The 18339-nt window shown below is 36.3% G+C and overlaps 1 protein-coding gene across 1 annotated transcript in view; it reads left to right on the top strand.

Annotated features, from left to right (window-relative positions):
* The window catches only part of PTCH1 (patched 1), a 56137-nt gene that overhangs the window by 11831 nt on the left and 25967 nt on the right, over positions 1-18339 (top strand). The window contains exons 8-11 of the mRNA XM_015823844.1: positions 440-595; positions 2344-2442; positions 3746-3871; positions 17900-18018. Of these exons, the coding sequence (XP_015679330.1) occupies positions 440-595; positions 2344-2442; positions 3746-3871; positions 17900-18018 (500 nt within the window). The remainder of the gene's footprint in view (positions 1-439; positions 596-2343; positions 2443-3745; positions 3872-17899; positions 18019-18339) is intronic.

The following is an 18339-nucleotide window of genomic DNA, read 5'->3' as shown; positions in this document are numbered from 1 at the left end:
GTTTTTTTATGCTAAGCTGTCATACAAATCATCCTTACAATGTTTTTAACAGCCTTAAAATCTGCATTTTTATGCCACTTGCTCACGTATGTCTCCGATCCATGGAAGATCTGTGGCTCATTAGCGTGAGCACAAAGTTGGCTTGGGATGGGGCCACGGGGTTGTTCTTTGTGGTTTCCTCTTAAATGGTTACAGAGCTGAAGAGATGTCTGCATGAGATGTGTGGAGGTGGGATTCAGACCTAATGACAGGATCAGACAAGCAAAGCCATTGCTCTATCTCACAGCCGAGCGGTGCCTTCCAATATCTGTGTTCCATTAAAAGCGTATTTTGTTGTTGAAAGTTTTGGTCAGGAAAAGGAAACATAAAACTGGCTTTCTCTGATGTCAGGCCTGGTTTGGGAAGAAAAAAAAAACACGCTCTTTTGTTCTGCTTACAGCTTGCCTACGCCTGCTTAACCATGCTGAGGTGGGACTGTGCTAAATCCCAGGGTGCTGTGGGTCTGGCAGGAGTCTTGTTGGTTGCTCTCTCAGTAGCCGCCGGATTGGGACTGTGTTCCTTGATTGGGATTTCCTTTAACGCTGCCACAACTCAGGTATTAAACAAACAGTTTGCAAGACGATGTGCTGCAATGTCTCCTACTGAGGGTGGTGCATGCACGGGGAGGACGGACTTTAAGAGGACAACCCTCAGAGGTTTGAATTAATATGTTTACCCAGTGCTTTTTTTCTAAAAAAAAAAAGGTGCCGGTACTCACACATGTCATACAACCCGCCTTGCCTACCCTACAAGGTTCCATCCAAAAAAGATGCCGGAACTCCGTTCTGGGTGTTCTATGAGAAAAAAAAGCCCTGTGTTTACCTAAAACTAGTCATAGCTGTGGTTATTTAAGCCCAGAAGACTTCTGAACAGGGCCTACGGTTTTATGGGATGTATATTTACATGTCACACACACACAACAAAATTGCAGGTTTTGGCACGTCATGTCAGAGGAAATGAGGGACAAAAAGGGCTTTATAATTTGCACTGAAATTTTTGAAAGGAACTCGTTGTTGTTAACCGCAGAGTACAGAGAGAAAGGCTGAATATTCGAGACTTGTGCTGAAAATGTCAATGACCCGGGAAATTGAAATTGTCCTTGAATAAACCCTGTTTCCAAAGGCAGGGTGTGCAGACATACGTGCTGTGAAAATGCATACTGTGATACAATTGGCTAAAATCTTCTCTCTAGGAAATTATTATACTGTGTGGATAATCGACAGTTAGAGTCATAGTGTAAGACTAAGGAAGTTTAATAATTAAAGTCCTAACCAAAGACCTACGAATTATTAAGATAATGTTTAAGAATATAGGTAGCATTAAGCAGGGTGGATGGAGGGTTTAAAAAAAAAACCAGGGTATTCGGGACTGACAAATTGAATATTTCCAGATATTGAGAAAGTGCTTTAGATATAGCCCCAAGGGCTCCAATCACAACGGATTTCTTTTTCCATAAGGTTCAGCTGCAATCTGCAAGTCCTGGTATTTTGAATTTTTTCCCAATTGTTTTTCCTCAATCCTAGCATCGTCTGGAATCGCAACATCAATGAACCAGATTTTCTTCTTTTCAATAACTCCTATTACATCAGGCATATTATGAACAAGATGCCTGTCTGTTTGGATCTTAAAACTTCAATAATATCTTAATCCTGCACTTTTTCCAAAAGCTTCTCGATGTGAGGGTCCCAGTATTTTTTACTACATTCAAATCCAAACCTCTGGCAAAGTTTCCAGGAATAATTCTGGCAAGTTGGGCATAACACTGCTTGTAGTCAGTTTGTGAAATTTTGCGGCAGCCATTGATCAAATGGTCAATTGTTTCATCCTTTTAAATACAAAGGGGACATTTGCTGTTATTTGGTACATGTTGAATTTTTCCCTTTATGCAATTAGATGGCAAAACTTGTTCTTGAGCTGCTAAAATAAAGCTCTCAATTTCTGAAGACAGCAAGCTGAAACAAGGAAAAAAGAGATCCTGCAATACATATCCTCTAATATTAGTTGCTCAAAGCAAGTGGCTCATTTAAAATAGATTGTAAAAATAGCCTTTGGTTCTCATGAATCCACATGAAGACCTGTTAATTTCTACTGGGCCTGACAATATGATGGAGATCAGTAATTGAAGAGAAACACCCAATGGTGCAAATAATTATGTGCATAAAAAATTGTGCCCTCCTAACTACAATGCCTCAAGATTTCTGCTTATGCCTAAAGTGAAATGTAAGATTGCACTTCTTTGTCCTACTTCATTAACTTGTTCTTTGGTTGGTTATAAAATAATTGTTGCTGTCTCGTTTTATGCAGGTTTTACCCTTTCTTGCTCTTGGAGTTGGGGTAGATGATGTCTTTCTTTTGGCACATGCATTTAGTGAAACTGGGCAGAATAAGAGAATTCCATTTGAGGTAAATTCAGATATTTCTTACATTACATATGCTGACTTGGTAAACCACTTAGAGAGGGCTGTAAAGCACTGTTAAGCAGTATATAAGTCTAAGTGCAATTGTTATTTACTATTCAGCAAGCTCATTAAACATATACTTTAGTTTTTCAATTAGCAGCTGACAACCTTAATCATTTCTTAGGTTGCCCCAGTTTATTTATCTTAGAACTATGCGGAGTAAACTAATAGCAGTATAAATGACCAAAGACTGTCAAATGGTTTCCCCAATTTTCTCAAACTTTTTGACAAAAGTGAGTAACTCTGTTGGCATTATCAGCAGAGATGTACATATGATTACCCCTCCAGAAGAATCTGGAAATATTATGATTAATATGTTATTTTAGAGGAATGAAATGCTGATTATGGATTATATTTGTTGTCAGTTTGTGATTATTTGTCAAAATAGATGTTATTCTTCAAAAAAGTTGTTTGGATAAATTGAATTGAAATTTCAATTACTCTCCCAAATTTTTTGAGAATTGATATTCTATTTTGCATTCTGATATCAGGCTATTTCTGCTACAGTCCACTTTAGAAATTAAAAAATGTTGTTTGTATTAACTTTCCATTGTAGTTTTCCATTTCTGTTGTACAGTAGAATCAGATGCAATAGTATCTATATATAATACTATTAAGATTCTCATTTCCATAACCTTTAACTTGGCAAAACAGTGTGACTTTGGGGCCAGCCACACTCTCTCAGCCCAACCCACCTCACACAATTGTTGTCAGGAAAATAGGAAGAGGAAGAAGTATTATGTATGTTCCTTGCCTTGAGTTATTTATAAAGTAATAAGGGTGGGATAAAAATTTAATAATAAAATTTTAAACCAAGGTAACTCAAATGGACCAACTTACAGAATGTGTCCAAAATCTGAGACCCATGGCTCTGTGGAATTGAAATTTGGCAAATTTTATAAAACAGTTTATGACATAAAAATTATATGACTTCCGCCCATCAACTCCCTCCCCCTCCCATAGGATGCCCCCCTGCTAATCATTAAAAATGGCTAGTTCTCTTTTGTCAAACTTCTGGGACATAAGAGTTTAAAAGATTGCTGCCAAATGGCTAATTTTGGCCTTAATGTGTGATGTTCTTATGATTATTTTTGCTATATTTGTTTTTATTTGCTTTGAACCACCTAGCAACTTTGATTACAGCAGCCTGTAAATAAATATCTATTTCTCTATTACACTGTAACTTTATATAGGTTATGCGCTGTGTAATTAGTAATTAATTCCACATATTCGTCTATATGTTTCAGGATAGAACAGGGGAATGTCTGAAACGCACGGGTGCAAGTGTGGCCCTTACATCTATTAGCAACGTTACTGCATTTTTCATGGCTGCCTTAATTCCCATTCCAGCTCTCCGGGCATTTTCACTCCAAGTAAGTTCATAAAGTAAAATTAAATGACTTTTAATTTATTATTTCTCAACACAGTCCAGAGATGAAGCACTTCTCATTCAACACAACTGGGGAGGACTGGTGGAGAAAGATGGCCAAGGGCATAGTGTTTGGATTGGGTGAGGGGCACAAATTCCCAATTAAAGAATGATTCTGCAGGGAGCAAACTGATATATTGACAAGGGGGTCTGAACTGACCTTCCTGTCAGAAGCATATAAGTAAGAGCAGTTTCCTCTAGTCTAACTGGAGACAATAATGACTCTAGTACACATTTTGAGAGGGCATCAGCTTGGGAAGAGCAATTATAGAGCACGCTTAATTTTAAATGTGTTTCTTTTCATGAGTATGGTTGACTTGAAACTGCAGTTATCTTCTTATGTAATTTTTGAGTCTATGTTTTAAAATGTGAAAGATTTACTAGTTCTCAAAAAACCTGATACACAGAGTAGAAACTGAGTTGAATGTGAGTATGTCAGCAACCTTTTGGAAATGTACTTTAAAAGTTCCGAAAACAGCACCTACTCCATAGCAAGTACATTAAAAAATTTTAGAGGAGAAGAAATATACTTTTTTAAGATGAACAATGGATTTTAAAGACGAGCCTATGAACAGTGCAGTAGCTTTGTGGCTGCGAGTTCCTAGCCACAATATTTGGAATTCTGTGCTGGGCTAAAAAAGGAAAATAGCATTCATTTGCTGGAATGAAGCTAGAACTTATAGAATTATTGTTAAAATGCAAAGACCAGGCAAAGTAGGACAAAAAAGACACTATATTTTGATAGATTCTCTAAATGTATTACTATTGTATATGTAGCCTGCATGACAAATTCAGATGCACAATCCACATCTCTATGCTGAAAGGTTTTTGTACATCATGTATGTTCTTATATTGAAATTAGTCTGATCTTTTCCCCCCTCTGTTTATTGAAGAGGTTTGGTTTTATTAAAATAAAGAACTCGATGGCAGAGTTCCATAGACATAGATTAATAGAAAGTGGAGGTTTCTTTCTCCCCAGCATCTTCTAATTAATTCATTGGAATCTCCAAGAAGCTGGGGAAATGCAGAGGCATAATTCTTTCAGGAATCTTTGGATTTTATAGAAATAGCTACAGCATTTATTTGTTTATTTTATTCAATTTCTATAGCCACCCTTCTCAATCAGTGACTCTTGGCGTCCAGCCAGAAATTTATGCAAGATGGTTTATTTCTGTATGCTGAGTTGTGCTAAATCTCAGGTTTTCTATATCTCTATATCAACTGCAAAATGGAATGTTTAATCTGAGTTCTCAATCAAATCTCAGCCTGTGTTCATAAAGATAGAAATTCTCTTTAGAATTTCTTGTGGTCTCTAATAATAATTTGAAAACTCTCTACTATCTTCTCAGAAATTTTGGTAGAGAATATCACACTTGTGGCAGATTGCCATCAGTGGTCTATAAAAAAACTTTATATTTTCTTTTTAAATCCTTCTCCCTTTTCTTCTGCTTTTCCTGATCGATAAACCACTGTGTGACCAGTTCCCTTCACATTGAATGTTTGCATTTTAAAATTTAAAAAAAGAGGGTTTTTTTTAAACATTTTGTATTTTCTTTTTTAAAATAAAATTTTATTTTGTTTACCTGGTGAGATTGCTCTGTCTCCCAAAGGATGGAAAGTAGGACCAGATCCTCTAGTCACCAAGCCACTATATTATGCATGGCCAGAAGGTGGCAGAATAGAGGTTATTTTTGTATTTTGAGAGTTTAATCATCAGCAGAGCAACACAGGATATGAGAGGATTAGGGGGAGGCATCAGATGAGGGCACCTGAAAAGATAAGTAATGGCAACAACAAATGCTAAGTTAATACCTCAATTCAGGCCAGGGAACAATGTGTGAAGATCCAGAGGATTTCTGGGAGAGGAGTTTCAACTCTGAAGGCCTCAGCAATATTTTACAATTAAAAAAAAATGAATAACATTACTTACATATTAAAGACATGAAGAATATGTGTAAATATGTTTCAATATTTTTATTTATGTCAAAGTTTCCCACTTAAATATTTGAAAGGGTAGAAAATGATTGAGCTTTATGTGTAATAAACCCCATTTCTTCCCTTTGATCTAGTAGATAGGATACAAATCAGTAGTTACAAATCCAAATTCCTCAAATAAGGAAACAAGTTTTTGACCTAACCTTTGAAATGACTTTCTGCTTATTCAAGCTGCCTAACAGAAAATAGACTGCCTCAGAAGGAAATAAGTTTTTCTACAGTATATAGACAGACTCGTTAGGAAACTCTTGGAAATGTGGTAGCAGTGGATTTCCTAAATTGGCAAAGGATCTGTCTAAAGATCTTTGAAAGCCATTTAATTATATGATTTAATCAGCTGAATTAAATGGCCTATTAAACACACATAATGTTTTCCCAGGAGTTTTAGCTGTGGTTTGTTGAACAAACCGTAAAAACTTGGCTCATGTGGACACAAAATTGGAGTAGACAAGCTCACTTCAATGAACCCAAAATAAATAAACCACATAGGTTCTAGTAATGTCTCTATCACTGTCACAAATCATCTAAAGACATTGGTAATACATAGGGAAATGGGGGGTGCATTCTGTTCTTCTGCCATAAATTATAATGTTAAAGTTAGCATATTAAAATATGGTTGTCCATCTGTATGACAATCTTGTGTCAATATCAACCTTTTGTGTTGTCTGACATTCTGTGATCAAATAGAGAAAGGTGGGATCACTTGGCTTTGCTTTTGATAGGTATTCAAACATGTACCTTTGTCTTGAAGTAAACCCCCGTTTCAGAGACGAGGGCCTTTCCTGACAACTGGCTAATGTTTTCACAGTTATCCTCAAAGCTAATTTTGGATTTATTCTTACACTGTCATTTCAAAACATACCCAAGAAGAGATCTATGTAAGTTTGTGTCATCTGTTTGTAGAAAATATATCTTAACACACATGTCAGTTCCAAATCTAGAAACAGAATTTTAGCAGCTATATTTAGAAGGATGGCATTATAGGTAATACCTATTCCTTATTTCAAAATAATAAAGACATTTAAAAAAAACACTATAGAAGCAGCAAGAGAGCAGAATTTAGAGATAGCCTGTACAAATGAATTAACATTTGTCTGCCTATATTCACCCCCACTCAAGTTTCTGGCCTTGTAGGGTTTTAATACTGATTCTACTAACTAGGTCAGGGATAGGCAACCTCGACTCTTTTATGACTCATGGACTTCAACTCCCAGAATTCCTGAATCAGCTATGATTTTTGATGAAGTTCTCCATTAGGCTTTTAATGGAATCTAAGAAATAAATCTATATTTGTGTTACATAGTTTATGTACGAGGATTTATTTATAGATGTCATGTATAGCAATGTCCTTGCTTTTGTTTTCCCTTTTTAAAAAAATCCTACCTTTTTAATATATAAGTCAATGCATTGAATATATCTTATATTCCTTCCTCCTATTTTTCCCACAAGAACCCAGCCTGTAAGGTGGGTTGGGCTGAGAGCGAGTGACTGGCTCTCTTAACCATACTTCATTTTTATCTTTACCTTACTAAAATTCTCCTGCTTATTTGTCCGTCTGTCATCTTCAATTGGGCAAAATGGGGTATCGTAGAGCAACAATGTTTGATTCAGTATACCTCAAACAGGTACAAATCTCAAAATAATGCATCCAAAATCCAGGACCCTGACTCCCATGGGATTGAAATTTGGCAATGTGGCAGCTTCAGGACTGCCACGCTGCCACATTGCCATGGACAGCTGTAGTCACGGGATCATTATTTTCAATCCTAACTTTTAACAGCTTCCCCCAAATAAAATCAATGGGGAAGCCAGCTGGAACTCACTCCCATTCATAGTTTTTTTTTTTTTTTTTTTTTTTAAAAAACCCCATTGTCATTCTGTTTCTCTGTTTAGATAATGAAATGTGTAGAGAGTATGCTGATGACATCCAATTGTACATTTGAGCCCCCAGTGAATTAAGTGATATACTGTGTAAATCTTATCCCAGTGTCTAGAGGCTGTGGGAGTCTGGATGGGGTACAAGAGGCTTCAACTGAAACCTGCCGAGAATGGATAGCTTTGTGTTTTGAAGCCTTTTGGTTCAAGAACTATACAATCTTTGGTATTAGATGGGGTCTTGCAGCCCCAAACAGACCCTGTGTGCAATGTGGGGGTCCTCCTAGACTTATGACTTCTCTAATGAGCAGGTTGCAGGTGTGGCTGGGGTTGTTCTGTGTCAGGTGACAAGGTTGCAGACACTCACATGCAGACACAGTTGCTATCAGTTAAGCAGATAAAGTAGCTAAGATTGTAAATCGGGATCTGTGCAAAGAATGTTTGGCTAAATGAGTCCATTTGAAATTTAAGCAGCAATAGAGTGGTCCAAATTCATTCCAGGAGTTAAAGTGCTGAGCGCTAGTCAGCCACCTCAATAATCAGGGGTTTAAGAGTAAGTAAGCACAGGAACAAAAGTCATAAACTAGGATTCCAAACAGTTGTTTCCAACAAAGACTGAAGGCCAAAGTAGCTATAAAAATCTGTCTGCAGGCAGCTGGCTATAATTACTCAGGTCTGGCTCTTTGCCTAGTGAGAAGTCTCATTGACTAGTATTGCTCTGCTCACCACTGCATGCATTGAAACTTGGAGTTTGCCGGTTGTGCCTCATCATCCGACTGTTCCAGCTGATCAGGAGTTGACTTGTTCACCCTTCTTAGATGAATTATGGCTTAAGATACCCGAGAATGACAATCCACAAACTCAGCTGGAGCAATGTTGTCAGAATCAGAATCTGAACCTTGGCCCATGACAACCTTTGTACAACTTCATATTGTATGCCAGTTGCCCCCTTTCCTAGATTGAGGGGCCCTGCTCACAATAATTCACAACCAGTTGGCTACTGCAGTGAACATTGCATGGGACTGCTGTTGAAGAATATTTGGAAACTTAGGCTGGTGCAAAATGCGGTGGTGAGAGCAGTTGTGTGTTTTTCTTGAAGAACATACGGTACTTTACATTTCTGCTTCACAAGTTGCATTGGTTATCAGCTTGTTTCCAGGTCCAATTCAAAGTGGTGGTGTTAACCTAGTTCCATGCCGTAAAGGCTTTAAATGTTATTTTTGGGATCACTGCTCCCCATTTAATCTGCTCATTCTATTAGATCCAGCAGATGTTGTAGATTCTGTCATCTAGGAAGCTACCTTTAGCAGCCCCTTGGTAGTTGGACTTCTCTGTGGTGGCACCCTCATTATGGAATCTTCTTCCCTCCCCCGAGATCAAGTTATCTTCATCTCTTCTGAGCTTCTGAAGGTCCCTCAAGACTTAATTGTGTCAGCAGGCCTGGGGACTCCAGGGGACAGGTGAGCTAGTGAGGTGGCTCTGCTATTGTTAACATCCCTTCATCTTTTTACATTAGCTCAGATTTTTCATGGTTTTTGATATTTAAATTAATCATTATAATGATTTTGGGTATTCATCGATTGTTTTAACCTGTAAGCTAGCTAAGAGTTGTTTGTTCTGTCAGATGGGCAGCTATATAAATTAGATAAATACAATAATAAATAAATAAAACATCTCTGAAACGATGACCTAAGGGTCACAGGTTGTTTAGTTAGTTACTATAAATGGCAGCTCATATTTTACTCTGCTTTTGTCAGAGGGATATTGCTCACCCAGCCCACCCTCTTCTCTTCTGGTTCTCCTCATATTTGTATAAGTAGGGTAGGCTGGAAAAACAAATTTGTGCTCTCATAACTTTCTATGCATACTTTTCTTCCATATCTCTCTACTGCATATAAGTGTCAATTGACACAAGACTTAATTATAATCAGATGAACTGGCTCTGATTTGGCATTTATGACATTAAAAGAGAAAAAAAAGACCTTCTATTGGGGCTTTCTCCTTTGTAGGATTAGATTAATTCCATGGTGCTGTGGATAACCTTGTAAGCCTTGATTAAAAGTGCATTTAGTTTCATAACCCATATCTGTTTTCTGTGACTTATATAGACAGATATCCATGAGCTAACAAAATTGTTTTTCTTACATGAACTGATAATATAGAGCCCGGCTTATGTGGATTTGACATTCTGGATCACAACCAATATCCTTGCAAAATGCTATCACATGCACCCTGCTCTCAATTTCTTTCTCTATGTGTGTGTGTGTAATATATACATATATATCTGCATTTACATTAGTTTTTCTATTTTATAGTTAAAATTGTGATTTCCACCCCAAAGATAATGCTCCAGCAGAAAGACAGTTAATAGTAGATTCTTAGTAAAGATCTGGCACTTGCATTTTCTCAAGAATAATTTTTCTCTTGCTTGGTTCATCAATCATTAAAAATATTCTTATTGCAATTATTGTGGGGTTTTCAGGTGTGTGGAGGAATTTGAATAGAGCCATTTTTTTTCTTATGATCTCTTCTGAGCCAGATTTATTCACTTAAATTTTAATGTTTAGTCTTCCAATAGTGCAGTTTTCATATGATCTGAAGAGAAATCCGTTTCAGTACTGTTCACTAAATATATATTTTGACATGCACAAGGAAAGGAAAGGAAAGCTAATCTTTTTTCTTGTTAGCAGTTGCTATTTATTTTACTTCATGCTTTACCAGCTATGGTGAAATTCAGATGGTGCATACTGTGGTATTTAAAATCAAAGGGCAATGCAAGTTACTTTTGGGTGGTCTGTTTGAAAATGTGGAACTTTCTACTCTTACAGCTCTCCACCCTGCCTTTGCTCATTTAAAAATGAAAATTTATTTTATGAAGAATTCCTGTCTATCCAGTCAATCCTCCACAGCCAGGTTAAGAAAGCATAGCAATATAACACTGCTGCTTTTCTTTTCAGTAATGTTTATAGCTGTTTCTCTATATAGATGTTCTATATCAGATAGACTTAAACAGAAAGTTGCTTTAACCTTCTTCTATCTTTTTTCATTCTCCCTAAGATACTAAAAGATAACAATCAAAGCCCTATTGCTTTTTGAAGTTTAATATTGGTAAAATAATCCAACTGCTGAGAAAGGAACAAATGACTTCCTGATAGGATAAGAACATAAGTAAATCAAACCTCCAGATTAATTCTCTCTGTAGTTATATCTTTATTTTGTTCAGATTTATTTGTCATCCATGGACGGGTGTTTGTGTGTGTGTAGTGTGAGGCAACGTACATTAAAAGAAAGAGGGCTTCAGAGACTTCCAGTCCTGCGCGGTAGCGACTGGTCGTGGGCTTGCGGACCGCCGCACCCCCGCAGCTAACTTTCGTCCTGCCTGGAGACTCTAATGCAGACATGTCAAACTCGTGACGTCACGCAACGTATCGGGCCGGTTTTGCCATTGCCGGCAATGGGGTGGGCGTGGCTTTCAGATGATGTGTCCGGCATGTGGGCTGGCAGTTTGACACTCCTGCTCTAATGGGTGCAAGCCGCCCCAGAGAGGCGGCAAAGAAAGAAGGGTGCCCCGGCGACTCTGGAATGACGGTGGTCGTTCTGTTCGTCTTGGGGAAAGACTTCTAACCCAACAGAGAAAGGCTGTATTTCACCGATCAGCCCAAGCTACTTGCAACCGGAGTCCAAAAGAACTAACCAGGATTACAATAAACAGCGTGCTTGAAATTGGGTGAGGAATCTGATTTTCCCTTTTCTATCCTACACTTAATTTCCTGGAAAAGATACCCAAGAAGCAAAATACCTCCGAAAATGAAGGAGGGGGACTTCTGCCCCATCCTTATTCTAACGGAAGCGGCGAATTAAAATTTCTATGGAGGATCAAAATATATGGTAGTGAAATAAATTTATAAACTTGAAAGCTAAAATTTAACTTTGAACAAATTTAAGATTGTTGAATGGTTAAGACTCTCATTTTAAAGACCATTGTTCATATTGAAAACTAAATAGATGCTGATACCTAGTGGTGGATGAAGATTATCACTGCTATGATTTCCATAGAGAACTTGTCAAAACCTGGGAAAAGCTAATCTGTGTTTGTGACCTTCAAAGCTTTAATAATAAAGAACATCTGTGACAAAAAAGACAACAATCTGGGTTGTAGACAAAGATAGAATTATAAACTTTAGAAAAAAAAATTTTTTTGAACTTTTGGGATTACAAATATCTATTTAACCAGGACTCTAAAACTATTTGCAGATAAGAAGGAAAACTCCAACTTTTGGTCATCATGGATCAGAGACATGTAGACAGCATTATACACCAAGAAAACATAAATACCTCTCAGGAGGAGATATATAGTATATTGCAATTAATTCAAATAACACTGAGTTCAAATCACAAAGAAATCCAAAATAACTTTGAAAATACAAATCAATCTATCTCTAAGTTAACTTTACAACAAAAAAAACTTCCAGGAAACAACAACAGAGAAGGAGCAGACAAAACAAATAAGTGGACATAAAATTGAAAATAGAGACTCAAAGACAGAAATTAACAAAGCAAGAAAACATGATTTAATCCTAGTGGGAAATTATTTTACAAGAAATGGAAAAAACAACTCATCCCTTAAGATTACAAAATAAATCTGAGGACAAAAAAACAGATTGGATAAAATGGAATGTAGAGATGTTGAAAACATCAGAGAGAAAGGAAGTGATAAGGGAAGCAAAGAAGGAGAAAGAGAAAAAGGTTTTCAAGAAACACAGAAAGGCAAAAGCCTCACATAAAGACATTTTATTCGATTTACTTCTTATACCTACAGCAACAGTCATGAATATATGGAAAAACATTTTGATTCAGCAAAATACATTGATCAAGAAAGATACTGGTCAAAGGAAAAAGATCAAAGTGAAAATTAAGAAAATAGATGATGGGATCTACCAGAGAGGATATTTTAAAAAGAAACATTTGTTTGAATATGGTTAAAGAAATAGAAAAGATTCTGAATACATATGTCATTCTAAGAGAGATGAATTCCTTAAATAATACTGTATGCTTCCCCCCCTTTTTTATTTTATTTCTTGATATAATACTGCTGAAATGGCCTAGATGAAGGAAATGTTTTAGATAATTAAATGTGTCTGGATTTAGGGAAATTATAATATATAAAAAAGAAAAAAATGTTTTGAATAAGAGTTAAAGGATTAGATGACTAGACACATTAAATGGAATATTTAAAGATTAAATATATTTTTAATCTGGTTAAAAAGAATAAGAAATTTTGGGAATGAATATATATTAGCTTAGGAGGAATATATATTTTAAGTAGTATTTTACTTTTTATGTTTCTTTACTCTTGCTCTTTTTTCCTTTTCTTTACTGTTTTTTCCTATTCTTTAAGAAATGTAAAAGTGTTGAGATGGTTTATATGGGAAAAATGGATTTAAATCTTTAAATGTAAATTATATGTTGAGAAAATCTTAACTAGCAAGAATACGTTGAACTTTATGGGAGAAACAAATCTAAATAAGGACTGTAACAGGATATAAGATGAGGCAACCAGAATGATTAGATAGAAAAGAAATATATTGATGTGATCATTATTTCTAGGAATATTGGGAAAAATCATATACGTAACTGTTATTTATCAAAATAATAAGAACTGTATTATTTCAAGGTTTGCAAAGAAGACATTTTGGGGGAAAAGGGGAAATCAACTAAATGTACTATGTGGATTATGGATTATAGAAACCAATTGTTAATGATTTTTCTTTACAAATGTAAACCCAGCAAACACACTGTTTACCAACTATTAAGTGATTTATGTTTTTAAAAAAATCAATAAAATATATGGGGGGAAAAAGAGAGGGGTTTCAAACACAATTGTGGCCATAATCTTGACTTTTTTTTTACCTTCCCAGTGGACATTCCTGCTCCCAAGCACCCACAACTGAAGTTCATCCTGAAATTCTGTTAATTGAATATTTTTGTCAGATTGAATACCTTTGGAGCTATATGATATTATATCCCTTAAATCAGGGTTGGGCAACTATGGCAACTTTACGACCTGTGGAGACTTATACTGAGACTCCATTGCATAAAGAATGTGATGTCTAAATAGGTAGTCCTTGACTTACAATCATTCATTTAGTGAGCAGTCAAAGTTATAATGGCATTGAAAAAAGTGACTTATGACTATTTTACACACTTAACGACCATTGCAACATCCCCTGGTCATGTGACCAAACTTCAGACACTTGGCAACTGGTTGAAATTTTTGACAGGGGCCCTGGGGCCCTGTGATCACCTTTTTCAATCTTCTGACAAGCAAAGTCAATGGGGAATCCAGGTTCACTTAACCACCGTGTTACTAACTTAACAAACTGCAGTGATTCACTTAGCAACTGTGGCAGTTAAGATCATAAAATGGAGCAAAATTCACTTAACAACTTTCTTGCTTAGCAATGGAAATTTTGGTCTCAACTGTGGCCATAAGTCAAGGACTACCTGTACCTCATTGATCTGTATATGAATAGGGGACCTCCCTGATCATGGAGATCAATTGACCATAACATAGTAATGAAAACATGAGTAGTGACTTTATTTTTTTTGTTTTCGAAGCAGCCCAGTGGATGAGATGATGGAAGATGACTTGGATCTGTGTATCTATTTTTATGCAGGGGATTAGTTAATGGTTAAAATATCAGGATTGAAACTGGGAGAATGTGAATTCTAGCCCCTGCCCAGGCACAAAGCCAGCTGGGTGACCTTGGGTGAGTCACTTTCTCTAAGCCTTGGGAAGGAGGCAGTGGCAAACTACTTCTGAAAAACTGTGCCAAAAAAATCCCCACAGGTACTTATCCAGGCTGCCTTTAAGAATTGGACATGATTGTATAGAAGGGGAAAAAATGAAGGTTTACAAGTTCAGTTTCTGTTTGCTTTTGCTTCCAAATCGTAGGAAACCACACCATCAATTTCTAAAACTTGTGAATTGGGAGTAGCTCTGGAAGCCATAAAAGGAGGTTTGGCTTACAGAAGCTCTTGGTTCTGAGACTGTCAATTCCTGCTCAACATTTTTATTTTATTACTACACTCATCACTTATGGCAAGTCTTAAAGACTTAATTAAAGTTTCAGTGACCTACCCTGGTGTTTCACCTCAATTATTCTTAAGTTCCACCTGTGATATGGATACCACCAATTAAGAACCGTTGATTTACACCATCCAGTTTCTTCCGTCATAAGCTATTCGCAAAACCCCCATGGCATAGTCTTTTCCCTGTAGCGAGAGCCTTTGTGGGAAGCAAAAAGATATTCTTTTCACTTGCTTAATGATGCACAGTGCCCTGTTAAGTACATGTACATAGTGGGAGTAAAAGTGCCAGCTGCACTGACTCATTTATCATTTTACTCCCAACTTAGGCTGGATGGAATAGCTACATCTGTCTACATCTAGTTCCCTAAGTTCTTTTGTCCCAGTCATAATACCTTTAATTTTGGTTGCAAATGTTGGGCAGGAAGATAGAGAAAGAAAATATAACATTGTGATTTTCATTAGGAAGGAGATGCATATGATTAGCAATTAAGTGCAAAGCTGATCTCTTCATTTGTAATATCTCTTATCAAACAATACACCCACTAACTCTGGCTGGCCTGCAAAGAATGGTATATTGCAGTATATAAATCAGGGCCTTGTTTTACTTTATCTCTCAATAATTCCAGCTCAGATCTTATGTTATTTCAGCAAATACATGGGACAGCAGCCACCATGTTGTAAAGAAAAAGATTATTGAAAAAAACATTTAATCAACCTGCTTTGTAGCTGGTGTGTCAATGTGCAACTTATACTGTACATAAAATATTCTAAATATTTCTTACATATTTACTATACTTGGTGCTGCCCAGTTCCTGAAGACTCTGGGCAATTAATCTTGAAAACAGCAACAAAAACAATACGGGAATGGTAATTGGATTAGATGGCTCCATTGTTTATAATCTGATGCCTTCTCTTAGCTTTTTCTAATAATATTAAATTTTTACACCTTTAGAATGTTCTTGAAATTGTTTTTATAGTTGTTTGTACAGCACCTAGAATCAGGCTGCATGAGGAGAGCAGTCATATAAATATGATCAAACAATCATACATCCCCAAAGACCCAATATGTGCAAAAATAAAAAGTCAAGAAAACATAAAACTAGGAAATACCAAAAGTCATATGCCTGTGAACCCCATCTTCAATCATAACATAACTCTGCGAGATGGAACAGATGGGCCTTCACAGCTTTCCTAAAGCCAAAAAGGAATGAATATTCTATGCATATTAAAGCTGTCAAGTACAACTAAGCCTTTCTTTCTCTGTGAGCAATGAAGCCAGAAGTTTTGTACATTTTAGGATTAAGAAATATAGCTGCCCTCTAGGTCTGTGGAACTCCAAAGGGAAAAGTATGAGACGTTCAGATTTACCTTCTTACTGATGGGTGACTTGAAGAAACTTTGCTATTCCAGTTACACAGGGGTGAAGTAGTTTTCAGGCAACTCTGTAAAAAGCTGTTCGTAAACTGCTGGTAACTACCCATGGGGATAATTTGAGCAAATCATGAGATAATGGAACAATTTCTTTTGAGGCTTAGGGATCCCCTTTTATGAGAATCAGTTCTGGTAGTGTTTCAATCTGGTATAAGCTACCTTTTTATCTTTCCCACAGCATCCCTGATAAATTCTAAGGACCTCATTCTTACAGGAATGTATTTGTCTTTGTGGCTTTCAGCGTTGATTGAAACTAGCTACATATTCTAAATCTTTGCAAATCATGATTTTTAGCTAACTGATTTGTAAATGTAACCAAATGTGGTTTATATAATAAACTGTTTAAGCAAATGATGACTTAATGAGATTGGTGAAGGTAGCCGAAATTAGTGTGGGTTACTGAAATATAGCCTTAGCCCAATATCTTGTTATTAGACACCAAGACATGAACTGAAGATAAACAATGCAATGCCTTTCCTAAAATCAAACATATTTAATGCTGGTCAATGCTGGGATAGGAAATTTCCTCTACATATAGATACATGTAAACAAATAAATGAAAAGAGCCATCTTTTTTCTATCTACTATGCATATCATCCTAAGCAAGTCTGTTTTTTCTTTATTTTCTTGAGCAATTGAATTATGAGTTAACTTTCAGAATGTCCAACGATATATATTTTACAATATATTTTGGTCTGAAGTTGAATTCATAACTAGCGACTCTTCATTAATTGTTAATAATTTGTTTGAATGCTGTACAAAAATAGGCTGTGATGTAATGTTTTCCTTGGTCATTTGGAATCAGTCTGGAGAGATGAAAATTATAGTGCAAAGTAGCTATACAACTGTTTAAAAACTTCAGGGAAGGAATGTGATGAGATACAAAAAACACCAATGTGATGAAGGTTCTAACCTTTGCAAAGTCTTTTTTTCTCTATTTTAAATCCAAAAAACAGACCTCTGTCAATATCAGTCTTGCCTAAATAGCCATTTGTTTCTTTGACAGTTCTTCCTAGTAAGGTGCAAAAGAGGATACTGAAGTCCTGACTCATGTATCTTGTGTGGTGATATAAATCAAGGACTGTTTAAATGAATGGATCACTGCTCTGAAACACTAAATAGTGGCTAATTGGTTTCATAAGCAGTTTCCACCGAAGAACACTTCTGTGGTTAAGTTGTAGAGTTTTAGGTCTTGACTTGGAGCTTTCTCTCCCTCTACTCTCCTCTTTTTTGACACAAAAATTATACTAAAATTAAATTAAATTAATATGCACATCAGAGCTTTTCATATTTTTTGGGGGGATAAATTGTTCTTTATTTGTTCTAATTTCTCCCATAAGAAATGGATTTGAGATCTGGTAACACAGCCAAGGATACTTATTAGGACAATATCTAATTCTTAATATTTCATTACTATATTTACGTTTACAATATGGAAACCTAATTATAACTTTCAGTGTTGGAATAACAATAGTTACATACAACTTTTTTCTTAAAAAATTAAACCCTCCCTCCCTCCCTTCCGGTGGCCTTAGTACTGATATTGCTGATGTTCTTCTTTCTCTCTTTGACTATACAGGCTGCTGTGGTTGTAGTATTTAACTTTGCCATGGTTCTGTTAATTTTTCCTGCTATTTTGAGTATGGACCTATACCGCCGGGAAGATCGGAGGCTGGATATATTCTGCTGTTTTACAAGGTGAGATGGAAGGAATATTACAAATATTGCAACATTTTAAATGGACATTTTACCACGGACTACTGTAGCCAGAGATACTTATTCCTACAGTTCTGTGGTAAAATTTGAGGTCACTTTCAAACTTCTTAATAATAATAATAATAATAGTAAAGTTGGAAGGGACCTTGAAGGTCATCTAGTCCAACCCCCTGCTCAGGCAGGAAACCCTATACCATTTCGGACAAATGGCTGTCCAGTCTCTTCTTAAAAACTTCCAGTGTTGGAGCATTCACCGCTTCTGGAGGCAGGTTGTTCCACTGGTTAATTGTTCTCACTGTCAGG

Source organism: Protobothrops mucrosquamatus, unplaced genomic scaffold (assembly GCF_001527695.2).
Source record: "Protobothrops mucrosquamatus isolate PMUCROS unplaced genomic scaffold, P.Mucros_1.0 scaffold2012, whole genome shotgun sequence".
In the NCBI taxonomy this organism is placed as follows: Eukaryota; Metazoa; Chordata; class Lepidosauria; order Squamata; family Viperidae; genus Protobothrops; species Protobothrops mucrosquamatus.
This window is presented reverse-complemented; position numbering and strand designations above follow the sequence as displayed.